Source organism: Littorina saxatilis, linkage group LG2 (genome assembly GCF_037325665.1).
Source record: "Littorina saxatilis isolate snail1 linkage group LG2, US_GU_Lsax_2.0, whole genome shotgun sequence".
NCBI lineage: Eukaryota > Metazoa > Mollusca > Gastropoda > Littorinimorpha > Littorinidae > Littorina > Littorina saxatilis.
This window is the reverse complement of record NC_090246.1, coordinates 79,453,337-79,471,238: the sequence shown is the minus strand read 5'-3', so window position 1 is coordinate 79,471,238 and position 17,902 is coordinate 79,453,337. Positions and strand designations below refer to the sequence as shown.

General features: G+C 43.8%; 1 protein-coding gene across 2 annotated transcripts in view; it reads left to right on the top strand.

The window, feature by feature from the left end:
- The first annotated feature begins 504 nt into the window (after nt 1-504).
- LOC138959826 (uncharacterized) overlaps nt 505-17,902 on the top strand; it is a 30,038-nt gene continuing 12,640 nt past the window's right edge. The window contains exons 1-3 of one of the 2 annotated variants that reach the window (XM_070331459.1): nt 505-611; nt 6,877-7,045; nt 13,482-13,564. In XM_070331459.1, the coding sequence (XP_070187560.1) occupies nt 549-611; nt 6,877-7,045; nt 13,482-13,564 (315 nt within the window). In that variant the 5' untranslated portion in view covers nt 505-548. Of the gene's footprint in view, nt 612-6,876; nt 7,046-7,261; nt 7,276-13,481; nt 13,565-17,902 lie in introns of those variants that run through there. The other variant, XM_070331460.1, reaches the window with a different exon arrangement.

The following is a 17,902-nucleotide window of genomic DNA, read 5'->3' as shown; positions in this document are numbered from 1 at the left end:
CTGTGGGTATTGCACATACATTTGATCGAGTTGCTTTGGGCTTGTCAGGTCTGAAGGTTGATATCAACTTGCATTACTGTTAAGACAACGTCTTCATGTGTCCATATGTCTTAATGACCATTCCATATAAATCACGTGACTACTCTGACCAATCAGCACTGATTTTAGGTGACCTTTTTGTTGTTTATGACACACATTGTAGGCTAGGACCATTTCTGTTTATTTTTCTAAGTTTAACAGGGGCAGCTCTTGAATTAAACATATCAGGGTGATTCTTCTGAGGAATGACATTTCTAACAATTCATATGATAGTGGTGATCCTTCCTTTAAAATAACCCAAAAGTCGAAGAGAGGGTGCACTGAATGACTAGGCACACCCAACTTCTCGTGTGTGTGTGTGTGTTTCGTGTTTCGATGTGTGTGATCGTCTATGTCTGTGTGTGTCTGTGTTTTCAATACAAAATAATCTTTATTTTGTTTTTTACCACCACCAGAGGCAGAAGAGGAGATACTGTGTGCTGGAAGGTCAGTCCAGGCTGGTGATATACATGGACCGCACCAAAACCAAGGTCAAGGCCGTACATCCTCTTCATCAGGCTCTGGACGTCACGGTATGTCATACTTACTTTACTTAGGAGTTTTACAAGCCTGAGTAAACAGCACATCTTAATCAGCAGTATAGTGTATCCGTGTGACTGGCTGGTCTTTTGTGCAGCAAAACATACTGTTGATGATTTTTTCAGACATTGCTGAAGCTATAGCTTGTTTATGTAACGCAGAGCGGTGTGCGTCACTGAATTTTGAATAATGTGTTTGTAATCTTTGTAGTACGTAAGTCTGTTATGAGTGAATGTCTGCAGATTTTGTCAGGATGGCTACCGACAAACACGTGACTAAACAAACGACCATAACAACACAGGCAGTCACAGAACCAACAACCATGCAAACACGTGACTAAACAAACGACCATAACAACACAGGCAATCACAGAACCAACAACCATGCAAACACGTGACTAAACACACGACCATAACAACACAGGCAATCACAGAATCAACAACCATGTAAACACGTGACTAAACACACGACCATAACAACACAGGCAATCACAGAACCAACAACCATGCAAACACGTGACTAAACACACGACCATAAAAACACAGGCAATCACAGAACCAACAACCATGCAAACACGTGACTAAACACACGACCATAACAACACAGGCAATCACAGAACCAACAACCATGCAAACACGTGACTAAACACACGACCATAAAAACACAGGCAATCACAGAACCAACAACCATGCAAACACGTGACTAAACACACGACCATAACAACACAGGCAATCACAGAACCAACAACCATGTAAACACGTGACTATACAAACGACCATAACAACACAGGCAATCACAGAACCAACAAGGAACGTAGTCGATAAATATCGACAGGGGGCCGACTAATGGTTTAAATGTGAAATGTATGTATAATAATGGGTGTGGGTCTGAAATGAAGTTAGGTAGTAGTTAACATTTGTTTTGAATAATTATTGGTATTTTGACAATGTGGGTAGCATGAAAATGTAAGCATTTGAATGTAAGTCTTAGGTACCATTGTACCCAGGAAGAGAGACCAGAGATAGGAGTAGGTTGCAATAGCTTGTGTGGTCTTTGAGTTTTGTTTTTGGAAAGATATTGTTAAAGAAAAAGAAGACAATTACAGTAATGCAATATTTATTGTGAAAACCAACGATTGTACAAAGAACATGTGAAGCAACATTATGTCTATGATGATGTGAAGAAAATTAGTTATGATTTATACTATTATTATTTAGACTTGAGAGTGACAGTGTTGTGACGAACGTTGGCTAATGGTAACGAGTACATATGTGTGTAGTTGTGGTGTGTGTGTGTGTGTTTGCGCGTTGGTTTGGATTATGGGTGTAATTTGTAAAACAGATGTGACAGTAATAATGGAGTTCACATCAGTGAGGTTATTTTGAAATGGAACACACGCACGTTTTTGAAAAAAACAATATGAAATTTTGAACCATGAGATCTGTATTAAATAATAAACTGAACATCAGCAAAACATCAAAGCAATTATTAATATGCAGACCTGTTTACCCTAAACCTGAGGCAAGAGTACTTTTTCAAAAAGTTAAGTGTATTTTTCAAAAAGTTGGTGTACTTTGCAAGCAAAGCCATATGGGTTAGGCAAAACGTACGTGGGCCGTGGGTGCAAACGCGTTTGTGTAAGAATAGCATGTCTTGTGAACATCTTCAGAATTTAACTCCTTCCGATACAACATGGATAAAACAATGTTGTTTACCTGTCAGTTTACATTATAACCAGTGTCTTCCAAGCAGATTGATAATGAAAAGATGAAGTTCGTGAAATAACATCTGCGGTTGACAGTGGCAAGTTCATTTTTACAATCATCTCAGAAAACATTGCTTTAGCACGGACTACAGCCTTATCTTCTGGCAGGATTTGCTTTGCGGGAATGAACTTAATAATTCTTTGGCAGCTTTCAGCGGATTTCTTTGCAGCAACTTTGTCCATGTGAGTTTTGGAACTGCAGTGTCGTTCGATGTCATATTTCCCAGCATGGACAACGGAGAAATCTGATTTACAATACCGTCTTGCAGTGTGCATGACTTTTTTTTCCCATAGTAGACTCCACAATTCCTGGCTCTTTCTTATATTTCTCCAAGAAAATCAGCTGCTTCTGCTGTTTAGACTTGGTACAGTCATCCGAAACTGTCACATTTTACCGCTTCATTTTGCCACGATTGTCCAGACGATCGCACGTGCCAATAACTGAACAAGGTTTCCACAGCTGAAGACTCGCTGTCATAGTTATCTCCCTTCGACCGAAACCGGTATCAGTTGTACCATTCCGTAATCAGCACACCAACACCGGAAAACGTATTCTAGACTTTTTCTTATGCGTATTTTGTGCGTGTGTCGCGTATTTGCGTACTGATAATAATTTGGCGTACAAAATACGCCCAAATCGTACTGGTAAACAGATCTGAATAAGGTTTGAAAAGCTTGACTTACTATGTTAAATAGTGGATTGAAGGCTGAAAACGTCATTTACAAATTACATCTGAGATAGGGAGGGCGGGTGGGGGAAGTGCTGAAAGTGTGGATGAGAATAAAATTTAAAAAAAATGCTGAGTGACAACAGGGAGGTTAAAGGCTGCCCTTTTCGTAGCGTTCATTAATTAATTCCTATTGTTTACATGTGCCAATAATGTTATAAAACTGTACCTAAGGGGACATAATAACGATTGGCTGTAGCTTTCGAACACAGAAAAAATTATTTCAGTATTGCAATGCAAAGTGGTTTTGATAGTGTCGCATGTAAACACAACAGTCTCAAAGTGAAAGTGGATGTTTTCCGGAAATTGCGAAGTTAACAAGAATACCGGCAGAAAAGCGCGCTTTCCTGCTTAGCACAATACGCTACCGCACTAATCTGGCGTGTCAATATCACTACGTTTTGGACGTGGAAGGTGAGCGATTTCCTTCACGCGGGGATTGTACTGTCTGTGTTGACGGTCTAAAAATAGCCCAACCTCTGCTTTGAGACACAATGTTTACCGCCCTCAGCTAATTCAAGAAATCACCCCCTCCTGGTACACGTGCACTCAAGTTAACCTCTGCTTTGACCTGCCGGTGTGCCAAGAGTCAGATGAGAGAGAGAGAGAAAGCGAGAGCGAGAGATGTACTGCACGGTCATCTGAAGGTAGAGACAGTCACAGCACTGTCACTGAGCACAGCGCTCGCAATGTTTACTATTTCGACAACACGCATGACAGCAACATAAAATGTTCAAGTTCATGATGTATGTTACCACACATACACTTTTCTCTTACCTTTTTGTACTTGAAGTTTGTAGTTTGGAAGAAGATTGATTATTCCACCAAAATTTCCACGTAAACAAAATCGTCTGTATTTCTTCTCGCGCAAAAAGTATCCAGTGACCGGATGTTGTGCAAAAGAGTCGCCTATTATGATACAGGGGTGCGTCGGTGTAGGCCTACATCATAACGAACGCATCTGTTAACCAAGCAAACATTGACATGTACAACACTTATGTTGACAATAGTTCTCATAAAAAACACGTTTTGTCACGCTTGAGAGCATTTCTATGCAAGTGGTGACTACTTAAAACGCGCAAACATTATTGTAGACCCCTTGTGCATAAAAATAGATTCTTCCACACAAAGCTTTGTCAGTTGTTGAGGCCTTGCAAGGTTTTGACGGCAACAATAATTATTGTAGTTTTCTAAGACTTTATTTCTGTTGGATTTGTAATATGTTGGGAAGACATATTTATCAATTGATCAACAAAATAAAACATAATAAAAAACGACACAACATTGTTAAAATCATGATTGGCCAACGTTGAACGTTTACGAAGGCCTCAATCTTCACGCGCAAAAACCGTACACCAGATTAATAGGTGCTTGATTTTGGTATTTTGAATTACATAACATTAAACCTTTGTTGGGCTTCATGGTCATGGCAACAGCCATAATAATATTATATGATGTATAATATTATATTTCAGCAGATGTGAATTACATGTCATCATACCAAACTGTCATACATTTTTATTTTTTATTCCTACATTATTCTGATTGATCACAACCAAACCTACTATCATTGGACACATCCAAATGCAAGCGCCTGTTCTTGACAACTTGCCATATATTTTTAGATCAGTGCAACTTGCTTGGATCTCTTGTTTGGCCTGTAGGTAAAATGTACAATGTATTTTCTGATTTGTGCACAAAAGCTTTTCTTTTTTTCGTTTAACATAACAATGTTTAATGTCACTGTATGTTTCAAAGACCATGGTCACATTTGTAAAACAAATGTTAAATTAGAAAATAAATAACATTTTGGTTCATGTTTTTTTCTACACCTGTGCTGAAAATAAGAAATAAAAATGTCGGTATATAAGTCACTCCAATACATCAAAGTATGAATGGTTTGAGTTTGTTGCGGTTGACCCTGCACAGTTCGACCTATGACGTTTTTGTTGAACAAGTTTGCCGTCACACCTCCCATAGGGTGACGTATTTCACAACTTCCTGTGTTAAACAAATTCAGTGATGACCAATTTTGCCTTTACTCCTCCCATGGAGTGACGGATTTCACAACTTTCTACTGATGAACAATGTTGCCTTTACCCCTCCCATAGGGATCAGATTACAACAAATCACATGATTACAATACGATGCATGGGTTCTGTTCAGACAAGATATCTGTATGGTTCACTTTCAATTGTTCTGTTCAGACAATATATCTGTATGGTTCACTTTCAATCGTTCTGTTCAGACAAGATATCTGTATGGTTCACTTTCAATCGTTCTGTTCAGACAAGATATCTGTATGGTTCACTTTCAATCGTTCTGTTCAGACAAGATATCTGTATGGTTCACTTTCAATCGTTCTGTTCAGACAAGATATCTGTGTGGTTCACTTTCAATCGTTCTGTTCAGACAAGATATCTGTGTGGTTCACTTTCAATCATTCTGTTCAGACAAGATATCTGTATGGTTCACTTTCAATCGTTCTGTTCAGACAAGATATCTGTATGGTTCACTTTCAATCGTTCTGTTCAGACAAGATATCTGTATGGTTCACTTTCAATCGTTCTGTTCAGACAAGATATCTGTATGGTTCACTTTCAATCGTTCTGTTCAGACAAGATATCTGTATGGTTCACTTTCAATCGTTCTGTTCAGAAAGATATCTGAATGGTTCACTTTCAATCGTTCTGCTTTTCTGTATAAGTCCTATTTTGCCGAAAAATCGGACATGGCCCGCAGTTACCCTTAGAAAAATGCGCTACTGCAAAAGAAACTCTAAAACGGCTGACAATTTGGGCTGGGGTGCGGGGCCTGGGAACAATACAGACACAGAGTAAAACGACGCCCCTGTACTCGCCATGTGGTAACCTGGGACTGCTAAAAGTTTGTTGTTTTCCCTGTTAGTTCAGTCCACAGGGTCTGGTGTACCACTTTGACACTTCAGCCGGTCTGGATGCCAAGACTCCCCCGAACCGAAAAGGAATAGAGGGGGGTGGGGGTGTGGTGCTTAACGTCCTCACAGGGAATGTCCTATTAGGGACATGTATGGGTGTAATGCTAAATCCCCCGAACCGCGATACTAGGGGGATCCTTGACGTCCTCACAGACATTTTTCTTTTAGGGACATGAGTTGATGATACGCTACAATCCCCCGAATCTCAACATCTTACGGCTTAAATAGCTGCCGGCTAAACGCCAACAGTAACTACGTCACTAAGGGAAGCTATTTTTTCTGGAAACCCCCTTCCGAAAATCACAAAGTTTGGTCAAATGGTGGGATAGGGAGGGTCAAGGGGAGGACGAGGGTGTGGAGACTACGTCACTAAGGGGAGATCCCCTGCGAGGCAGACAAGCAGAAGAGGGGGAGGGAATGGAGGTCAGGGATGGGAACAGGAGGGCAGTACTGACCGCCCCAACAATGGCAACCAGCAGAAGAGGGGGAGGGAGTGGAGGTTAGGGATGGGAACAGGAGGGCAGAACTGACCGCCCCAACAATGGCAACAGAAGAGGGGGAGGGAATGGAGGTTAGGGATGGGAAGAGGAGGGCAGTACTGACCGCCCCAACAATGGCAACCAGCGAGAACATCGCCAGTGCAGCTAATGCGAAAAGATGTAAACGTTAAATGTGTATAACCTCTATTATGGTCGGCCGTCAGCTAAGCAAACCTGACCTACATTACCTCTCGGTGATCATTGGTTTTCTAGTGTTGATGTTTTAGTTTCAGATTAAATGTTATATCGCTTCACGTGGTCTTTTGTCAGGCCACAGAACCCAGCAGCTACGTGTTTAAGATCCGCATGGCGGGAGATGTACCGCCTCTCGTCCTGGCGTCACGTGATCAAGCCGACATGTTGGACTGGATAGATACTCTCATCGAGGACATTATGTTTATCAACGGCCCCGCTCGACATGTCAACTGTCCGTCACAGGGTAAGCTCTGACAGGGTCACCACGACAATCAACAGTCCGTCACAGGGTAAGCTCTGACAGGGTCGCCACGATAATCAACAGTCCGTCACAGGGTAAGCTCTGACAGGGTCGCCACGACAATCAACAGTCCGTCACAGGGTAAGCTCTGACAGGGTCGCCACGACAATCAACAGTCCGTCACAGGGTAAGCTCTGACAGAGTCGCCATGACAATCAACAGTCCGTCACAGGGTAAGCTCTGACAGGGTCACCACGATAATCAACAAGCCCGGCAACATGTACTGAGGCGACTGGTCCCTGCTCTGTATTCATTAGCATTGCATCATGTGACTGATCTGACCAATCAGAACTGATTTGATCTGACCCTCTATACGGTATGGTAGTGAGGCCGGTATCCTCTTTGTTTATCACTCTCAAAATTAGTAAGACATTAACAAAACTTCTGAATTCAAAGTACATGTATAAAGCTATGTTTCCAAATAGCGACACGACAGCGGCGGCGGCAGCGACAAAAAGGCTGGCGGCAGGCGAATTTTAGTGTTGGTGATTCCATTAAAAGCGGCGCTGCAGGCGGATTAGTTTCTTTCTGGTTTGACTCCTGTCGATGAATGGGTCACAATCTCACACAACCATGCGGTATTCAAGGTCAGCTATATTTGAAGCTACTTAATATGTTGGTACCAAAATTGAAAAAGATGAAACATTAAATGCAAAACCCGCTTTTGTTTCAACAACATGCTCAAAAAGTGGAACGAACCCGGTGCCATTGACAACCCATAAAGGAATTCTTGCTGGAAGATTTGCAGCTCAGTGAATACAAGTATCTGATGAAAAAACAGTCACAATAGATTATACACCTGGTTGTAGGGGTCTTTCTCCAAAGGTTGTCAAAGGCACCGGGTTCGTTCTGATTTTGTAGCATTTTGTTGAAATAAAAGCGGGTTTTCCCATTACATTTCTCGTCTTTTCAATGTTCTCGCCAACATAAGTAGCTTTAAATATAGTTGACCTTGAATATAGCATGTTTGCTGTGTGAGTGGTTCATTGTCAGAAGTCAAGCCAGAAAGAACAAAACATGCGCCTGCCGCGCTGCTTTAGATGGAAACACAAACACGAACATTCGCCTGCCGCGAGCCGTTTCGTCGCTGCCGACGCCGCCGTCGCATCGCTATTTGGAATCATAGTTTTAGCGTGGCTTATTCTATGGCATACCATTTTCAATGGTTTTAAATCATACACTTCACCATATAAAAGTAGTGAAAGTCTATTTTGTTTGTCGGTGATGAACACCATGGCAAGATGCCCCCCCTCCCCCCCCCCCCCCCCCCGCCCTGAGTGTGCCATGCAGACCTTCTCACTTGCAAATCGCATGGTCAAAGTTCCAAAGAATCAAATGAACGATGTTCGGAAAGAACTCTGTGATAAATAAGATGTCCAAGCGTTGTGGTGATGTCGGAAAGAACTCTGTGATAAATAAGATGTCCTAGCGTTGTGGTGATGTCGGAAAGAACTCTGTGATAAATAAGATGTCCAAGCGTTGTGGTGATGTCGGAAAGAACTCTGTGATAAATATGATGTCGAAGCGTTGTGGTGATGTCGGAAAGAACTCTGTGATAAATAAGATGTCCAAGCGTTGTGGTGATGTCGGAAAGAACTCTGTGATAAATAAGATGTCCAAGCGTTGTGGCGATGTCGGAAAGAACTCTGTGATAAATAAGATGTCCAAGCGTTGTGGTGATGTCGGAAAGAACTCTGTGATAAATAAGATGTCCTAGCGTTGTGGTGATGTCGGAAAGAACTCTGTGATAAATAAGATGTCCTAGCGTTGTGGTGATGTCGGAAAGACCTCTGTGATAAATAGGATGTCCAAGCGTTGTGGTGATGTCGGAAAGAACTCTGTGATAAATAAGATGTCCAAGCGTTGTGGTGATGTCGCAAAGAACTCTGTGATGAATAAGATGTCCAAGCGTTGTGGTGATGTCGCAAAGAACTCTGTGATGAATAAGATGTCCAAGCATTGTGGTGATGTCGCAAAGAACTGTGGTAAATAAGATGTCCAAGCTTTGTGGTGATGTCGCAAAGAACTCTGTGATAAATAAGATGTCCAAGCGTTGTGGTGATGTCGGAAAGAACTCTGTGATAAATAAGATGTCCAAGCGTTGTGGTGATGTCGGAAAGAACTCTGTGATAAATAAGATGTCCAAGCGTTGTGGTGATGTCGGAACGAACTCTGTGATAAATAGGATGTCCAAGCGTTGTGGTGATGTCGCAAAGAACTCTGTGATAAATAAGATGTCCAAGCGTTGTGGTGATGTCGCAAAGAACTCTGTGATGAATAAGATGTCCAAGCGTTGTGGTGATGTCGCAAAGAACTCTGTGATAAATAAGATGTCCAAGCGTTGTGGTGATGTCGCAAAGAACTCTGTGATAAATAAGATGTCCAAGCGTTTTTTTTATTTTTAAAAAAAATTTTTTAACAATTTAAGAATTTACTTTAAGAATGATCACTGCATATTACAAAATATACATCCTATTTCCCTATCCTATTAGAGTTAAAGTCGTCATGCCTTCACTATTCGTTGACCGTGTACCAGACGGATGTCTTCTTATTCAGTGGTCAGGGCCGAGAGCTGAGAGCTGAGAGAGCGAATATTTAATTTGTAATCCTATATATCCGTTTCTGTCTTTTTATATTTAGTCAAGTTTTGACTAAATATTTTAACATCGAGGGGGAATCGAAACGAGGGTCGTGGTGTATGTGCGTGTGTCTGTCTGTCTGTGTGTGTGTGTGTGTAGAGCGATTCAGACTAAACTACTGGACCGATCTTTATGAAATTTGACATGAGAGTTCCTGGGTATGAAATCCCCGAACGTTTTTTTCATTTTTTTGATAAATGTCTTTGATGACGTCATATCCGGCTTTTCGTGAAAGTTGAGGCGGCACTGTCACGCCCTCATTTTTCAACCAAATTGGTTGAAATTTTGGTCAAGTAATCTTCGACAAAGCCCGGACTTCGGTATTGCATTTCAGCTTGGTGGCTTAAAAATTAATTAATGACTTTGGTCATTAAAAATCTGAAAATTGTAAAAAAAAATAAAAATGTATAAAACGATCAAAATTTACGTTTATCTTATTTTCCATCATTTGCTGATTCCAAAAACATATAAATATGTTATATTCGGATTAAAAACAAGCTCTGAAAATTAAATATATAAAAATTATTATCAAATTTTTTTTTTCGAAATCAATTTAAAAACACTTTCATCTTATTCCTTGTCGGTTCCTGATTCCAAAAATATATAGATATGATATGTTTGGATTAAAAACACGCTCAGAAAGTTAAAACGAAGAGAGGTACAGAAAAGCGTGCTATTCTTCTCAGCGCAACGAATACCCCGCTCTTCTTGTCAATTCCACGGACACTGCCTTTGCCACGGGCGGTGGAGTGACGATGCTACGAGTATACGGTCTTGCTGCGTTGCGTTGCGTTCAGTTTCATTCTCTGAGTTCGACAGCTACTTGACTAAATATTGTATTTTCGCCTTACGCGACTTGTCTTATTCTTCCGTTTGATTGGTTATTCGTTTGATTTACTATTCTGCATTTCGTGACCTTCGGGTGCAAGTCTATCTCTTATTAAACCGAATCTGTCATAACGTTCTTCATAACTCCTGATCATCAACACACTTTTGCCTTGTTGGCTTTAATTCTTATCTACATTATTACTTAAACTTGGAACCTATCTTCCATACATGTACTAAGTGACCCCTTGGCTGCTAAATTTATTCTGGTGATGTCGGAAAGAACTCTGTGATAAATAAGATGTCCAAGCGTTGTGGTGATGTCGCAAAGAACTCTGTGATAAATAAGATGTCCTAGCGTTGTGGTGATGTCGGAAATAACTCTGTGATAAATAAGATGTCCACGCGTTGTGGTGATGTCGGAAAGAACTCTGTGATAAATAAGATGTCCACGCGTTGTGGTGATGTCGGAAATAACTCTGTGATAAATAGGATGTCCAAGCGTTGTGGTGATGTCGGAAAGAACTCTGTGATAAATACGATGTCCAAGCGTTGTGGTGATGTCGGAAAGAACTCTGTGATATATAAGATGCCCAAGCGTTGTGGTGATGTCGGAAAGAACTCTGTGATAAATAAGATGTCCACACGTTGTGGTGATGTCGGAAAGAACTCTGTGATAAATAAGATGTCCTAGCGTTGTGGAAGAGTTGCGCCCCGCTGTGGTGACGTCAGGTGATGTCCGGTCACAGTGAGCCAAACAAAAACAAGTTAAACCCAGCAGTCGCAGCGAATAACTGAATAATTAGGATGTGTACATTATGCAGTGTCCGCTCGATATGATGCCTACCTCTTTCGAAATCCCGCACATCGGGGCCACGATTCACTGGTGATGGCCTGCAGAGATCGCTGAGCACGTGTATTTCTCAACCTCCCATGACCTCAAGCGAAATTTACTTCCCTGTTGATTATGAAACGGTTAGTTACTTCTAACTAACTAACCACACCACGATCCACTCTCGCAGTCATACAATTAAATAGAAACAACAAAAGTATAAGTTTCAGACGCCTGTTTATGTAATAACTCGCCACCTCCCTCGAGACTTCACTCAAAATATGTTCTTTTTACGTTCAAAACGTAAAAACAGTGGTCACTGACAAAATGCCAGTTAGAATATAGAAAATTATAGTAACACGCAGATCCCGTGTATAGCTAGGAAAATTTACTGATCTGCTTAAAAGTGCCAATTTATGCAGGTGTCACACACCCCACGTTGTCACCACTCGAATATAATCATGAACATAAAAGATGACAACGGTGGTAAACAGGGTGCAAAGACATGGTGCACTTAGCTTTGTTTCGCCACTGAGTGGACGGCCCGTATGTTAGTTCATAGTCTCCACAACTGCTCCGTCAAAAGAAGTGCTGGTTGGTGTGACGACGAAGCAGGGAACAGTGGAGACATCGGGCGCCTCACCCAGTCGCTGGTTAACCGGTTAGCTGGTTACATCAGATGATCCCGGTTACAGCATACCGCGATGACCCGGTTACAGCATACAGCGATGACCCGGTTACAGCATACAGCGATGACCCGTAGTCGGCAGTCACGTAGCGTAGAAAAACGCAGCAGACAGTAATAGGTAGAAAGGCTGCAACAAAAAGCATCGGTGCACTAAACATGCCACGCTACCCCTCAACCTCCACCTTTAAACATGTCATATTTACATATCTCATCGAGCACGTGGGCCTGCACAAACGAACTTTTACAACAACAAATCAGCCATTTCCTTCCTTCTCTCCATATCTGCAAAAACCATATACAGATTATTATTTTAGCGTCACAAAGAGCAAATTATGCGCTAACCTGGAAAGAACAACAAAGAGTATTTTATTCCACAAACACAGACTCGTCAACAGCGTTAAATCATGATTTATTACCTCAAAAGCCTATGAATGTAGCACTCTCATGGAAGCAAAAACCGCTTCCTCCTTTGAATGGCCTCTGTTCGTCAACAGCGATACCCCATTCACCCTCTCGCCGAATACTTTATGCGGTGAAATTTCTTTCCCGCACGGCGCAGAGAATTTGACGACCCGTCGACGTCAGACCGCATGTGAACGGAGAGAAAGTGGTCTCAAACTGTAGTTTCCTGAAGCCCTCCTGTACATATGCAGAGCGGCGCGTTGAATATCAATGCAGAACTCAAAGCGATGAAATCCATCAAACTAGCAGGAAATATAAGACACCGACCGTTCTCCCCAGCGCTGAGTTTTCGAGTGTCCAGTTAACATGTCTCAGCAGACAACCTTGACAATAATCACGTGACTCACCTTGTCACTACCCCAGTTCAGTTATCGACAATTCTGCCTCGCAAGCAGAATCACGCACGCGGAACCACTGAATCAACGAAATTCCCGTGCTCGGCAATGCAGGGTTAGCAAAACCCACAACCGTTGACAGAAAACAGGCGCTTTCTGTCGCAATTTGACAAAGGCACCCGAAAAAGTGACTCTTTCTCGAACCATGTCACTAAATCGTGACACAGGCAAAACACGTTGTCGGCTATCAGTGTCAGTTATTCGCTGCGATTGTTGGTTTTAACTGGTCGACCACGTGTTGTGTTTGTCTCACTACAGTGGGGTGCACCCCTAGTCTAAATTTACTTCACATGTATTGTTTGGATTGTCTTGCTTTGATCATGAGTCTGTGTGTGTGTGTGTGTGTGTGTGTGTGTGTGTGTGTGTGTGTGTGTGTGTATGTGTGTGTTTGTGTGTTGGTGTGTGTTGGTGTGTGTTTGTGTGTGTGTGTGTCTGTGTGTGTGTCTGTTTAATTGTTTGTGTATGTGTGTGTGTCTGTGTGTGTGTGTGTGTGTGTGTGTGTGTGTGTGTGTGTGTGTGTTCAAATATCACGTGGCAGGAATGACCGGGGGAGCGAAACACCAGGCAGAGGACAGGACTGACCCCAGCACGTGCCAACAGTCCGGTCTGAGTGACGCAGAGGTAGGTGACAGCTTTGGTCAGTGGAGTTCTCTTCGCTCAATCACCGTGCTCTGCACTAAGGTGTCGTCCATAATGCAAAGACAATGAAAACCTTCAAGCCAGATAGTATAAACATCGTAATGTCTCATGCGCTTGTCTGTTTCACGACAAACAAGTTTGATCCAACCAACCAACCCTTCAGTTGAGAAGGTGAGGGATCAGGTGGGGGTGGAAGAAGAAACACACAGCTGTGATGATGAGAGGGATGGGGGTAGTGGTGTGAGACGGAGGAGTAAAACACAGCTGTGTTGATGAGGGGGATAGGGTAGTGGTGTGAGACGGAGGAGTAAAACACAGCTGTGATGATGAGAGGGATGGGGTAGTGGTGTGAGACGGAGGAGTAAAACACAGCTGTGATGATGAGAGGGATAGGGGTAGTGGTGTCAAACGGAGGCGTAAAACACAGCTGTGATGATGAGAGGGGTGGGGTAGTGGTGTGAGACGGAGGAGTAAAACACAGCTGTAATGATGAGAGGGATGGGGTAGTGGTGTGAGACAGAGGAGTAAAACACAGCTGTGATGATGAGAGGGATGGGGTAGGGGTGAGAGACGGGGGAGTAAAACACAGCTGTGATAATCAGAGGGATGGGGGTAGTGGTATGAGATGGAGGAGTAAAACACAGCTGTGATGATGAGAGGGAGGGGGTAGTGATGTGAGACGGAGGAGTAAAACACAGCTGTGATGATGAGAGAAATACAGTAGTGGTGTGAGACAGAGGAGTAAAACACAGCTGTGATGATGAGAGGGATACAGTAGTGGTGTGAGACGGAGGGGTAAAACACAGCTATTGAGAGGGATGGGGTAGTGGTGTGAGACGGAGGGGGAACACACAGCTGTGATGATGAGAGGGATGGGGTAGTGGTGTGAGACGGAGGAGTAAAACACAGCTGTGATGATGAGAGGGATACAGTAGTGGTGTGAGACGGAGGGGTAAAACACAGCTGTGATGAAGAGAGGGATGGAGTAGTGGTGTGAGACGGAGGGGTAACACACAGCTGTGATGATGAGAGGGATAGGGGTAGCGGTGTCAGACGAATGAGGAAAACACAGCTGTGATGATGAGAGAGATGGGGTAGGGGTGTCAGACGGAGGAGTAAAAAAAACAGCTTTGATGATGAGAGGGATAGGGGCAGTGGTGTCAGACGACTTGGGGAAACACAGCTGTGATGATGAGAGGGATGGGGTAGGGGTGTAAGACGGAGGGCTAAAACACAGCTGTGATGATGAGAGTGATGGGGTAGGGGTGCAAGAGGGAGGGGTAAAACAAAGCTGTGATGATGAGAGAGATGGGGTGGGGGTGTAAGACGGAGGGGTAAAACAAAGCTGTGATGATGAGAGTGATTGGGTAGGGGTGTGAGACGGAGGAGAAAAACACAGCTGTGATGATGAAAGGGATGGGGGAGGTGGTGTTAGACGGAAGAGTAAAACACAGCTGTAATGATCAGCGTGATGGGGGTAATGGAGAAAAACATAGCTGTGATGATGAGAGAGATGGGGGTAGTGGTGTTGGATGGAAAAGTAAAACACAGCTGTGATATCAAGATGGATGGGGGTATGGGTTAGAGACGGAGAAGTAAAACATAGCTGTGATGATGAGAGGGATGGGGGTAGGGGTTAGAGACGGAGAAGTAAAACATAGCTGTGATTATGGAAGGGATGGGGGTAGTGGTGTGAGAAGGAGGAGTAAAACACAGCTGAGATGATTTGAGGGATGGGGGTAGTAGTGTGAGACGGCGGAGTAAAACACAGCTGAGATGATGAGAAGGATGGGGGTAGGGGTGTGAGACGGAGGAGTAAAACAGCTGTGATGATGAGAGGAATATGGGTAGGTTAATTAGACAGAGGAATAGAACACAGCTGTCAATATGAGAGAGATGGGGGTTGTGGTGTGAGACGGAGGAATACAACACAGCTGTGACGATGAGAGGAATAGAGTAGGGGTGTGAGACGAAGGATAAAAACACAGCTGTGATAAGGAGGATGGGGGTAGTGGTGTGAGCTGGAAGAATGAAACACAGCTGTGACGATGAGAGAGATGGGGGTAGTGGTGTTAGACGGAGGGGTAAAACACAGCTGTGATGATGAGATGAATGGGGTAGGGGTGTGAGAAGGAGGAGTTAAACACAGCTGTGGTGATGAGAGGGATGGGGGTACGGATGTGAGACGGAGGGGTAAAACATAACCGTGATGATGAGAGGGATGAGGGTAGTGGTGTTAGACGAAAAAGTAAAACACAGCTGTGATATCGAGAGGGATGGGGGTAGGGGTTAGAGACGGAGAAGTAAAACATAGCTGTGATTTTGAGAGGGAAGGGGGTAGTAGTGTGAGACGGAGGAGTAAAACACAGCTGAGATCATTTGAGGGATGGGGGTGGGGGTGTAAGACGGAGGAGGAAAACACAGCTGTCAATATGAGAGGGATGGGGGTAGTGGTGTGAGACGGAGGAATACAACACAGCTGTGATGTTGAGAGGGATGGTGATAGGGGTGTTAGACAGAGGAGTAAAGCACAGCTGAGATCTATAGAGGAATGGGGTGGGGGTGTAAGACGGAGGAGGAAAACACAGCTGTCAATATGAGAGGGATGGGGGTAGTGGTGTGAGACGGAGGAATACAAAACAGCTGTGATTTTGAGATGGATGGGGGTAGTGGTGTGAGGCGGAGGAGTAAAACACAGCTGTGATGATAAGAGGGGTGGAGATAGTGGTGTGAGACAGAGGAGGAAAACACAGCTGTGGTGATGGGAGGGATGTGGGTAGTGGTGTCAGACGGAGGAGTAAAACACAGCTGTGATGATGAGAGGGATGGGGGTAGTGGTGTCAGACGGAGGAGTAAAACACAGCTGTGATGATGATATGGATGGGGGTACGGGTGTAAGTCGAAGGAGGGAAACACAGCTGTGATGATGAGAGGGATGTGGTAGTGGTGTGAGACGGAGGAGTAAAATACAGCTGAGATGATTAGAGGGAGCGGGTGGGGGTGTAAGACGGAAGAGGAAAACACAGCTGTCAATATGAGAGGGATGGGGTTAGTGGTGTGAGACGGAGGAATGCAACACAGCTGTGATGATGAGAGGGATGGGGGTAGGGGTGTGAGATGGAGGAGAAAAACATAACTGTGATGATGAGAGGGATTAGGGTAGTGGTGTTAGACGGAGAAGTAAAACATAGCTGTGATTTTGAGAGGGATGGGTGTAGTGGTGTGAGACGGAGGAGTAAAACACAGCTGTGATGATAAGAGGGGTGAAGATGGTGGTGTGAGACGGAGAAGTAAAACATAGCTGTGATTTTGAGAGGGAAGGGGGTAGTGGTGTGAGACGGAGGAGTAAAATACAGCTGTGATGATAAGAGGGGTTAAGGTAGTGGTGTGAGACGGAGGAGTAAAACACAGCTGTGATGATAAGAGGGGTGAAGATAGTGGTGTGAGACGGAGGAGTAAAACACAGCTGTGATGATAAGAGGGGTGAAGATAGTGGTGCGAGACGGAGGAGGAAAACACAGCTGTGATAATAAGAGGGGTGGAGATAGTGGTGTGAGACAGAAGAGGAAAACACAGCTGTGATAATAAGAGGGATGGAGATAGTGGTTAGAGACGGAGGAGTAAATCACAGCTTTGATAATAAGTTGAATGAGGTAGTGGTGTAAGACGGAGAAGGTAAACACAGCTCTGATGATGAGAGGGAAGGGGGTAGTGGTGTGAGACGGAGGAGGGAAGCGGCTGTTATGATGTAAGGGACAGGGGTAGTGATGTCAGACGGAGGAGTAAAACACAGCTGTGATGATAAGAGGCATCGGGTAATGGTGTTAGACGGAAAAATAAAACACAGCTGTGATGATGAGAGGGATGGGGGTACGGGTGTAAGACGAAGGAGGGAAACACAGCTGTGATGATGAGAGGGATGTGGTAGTGGTGTGAGACGGAGGAGAAAAACATAGCTGTGATGATGAGAGGGATAGGGGTAGTGGTGTTGGACGGAAAAGTAAAACACAGCTGTGATAACGAGAGAGATGGGGTAGGGGTGTCAGACGGAGGAGTAAAACACAGCTTTGATGATGAGAGGGATGGGGGTAGTGGTGTCAGACGACGTAGGGAAACACGGCTGTGATGATGAGAGGGATGGGGTAGGGGTGGAAGACGGAGGGGTAAAACAAAGCTGTGATGATGAGAGAGATGGGGTGGGGGTGTAAGACGGAGGGGTAAAACAAAGCTGTGATGATGAGAGAGATGGGGTAGGGGGTGTAAGACGGAGGGGTAAAACACAGCTGTGATGATGAGAGAGATGGGGTGGGGGTGTAAGAC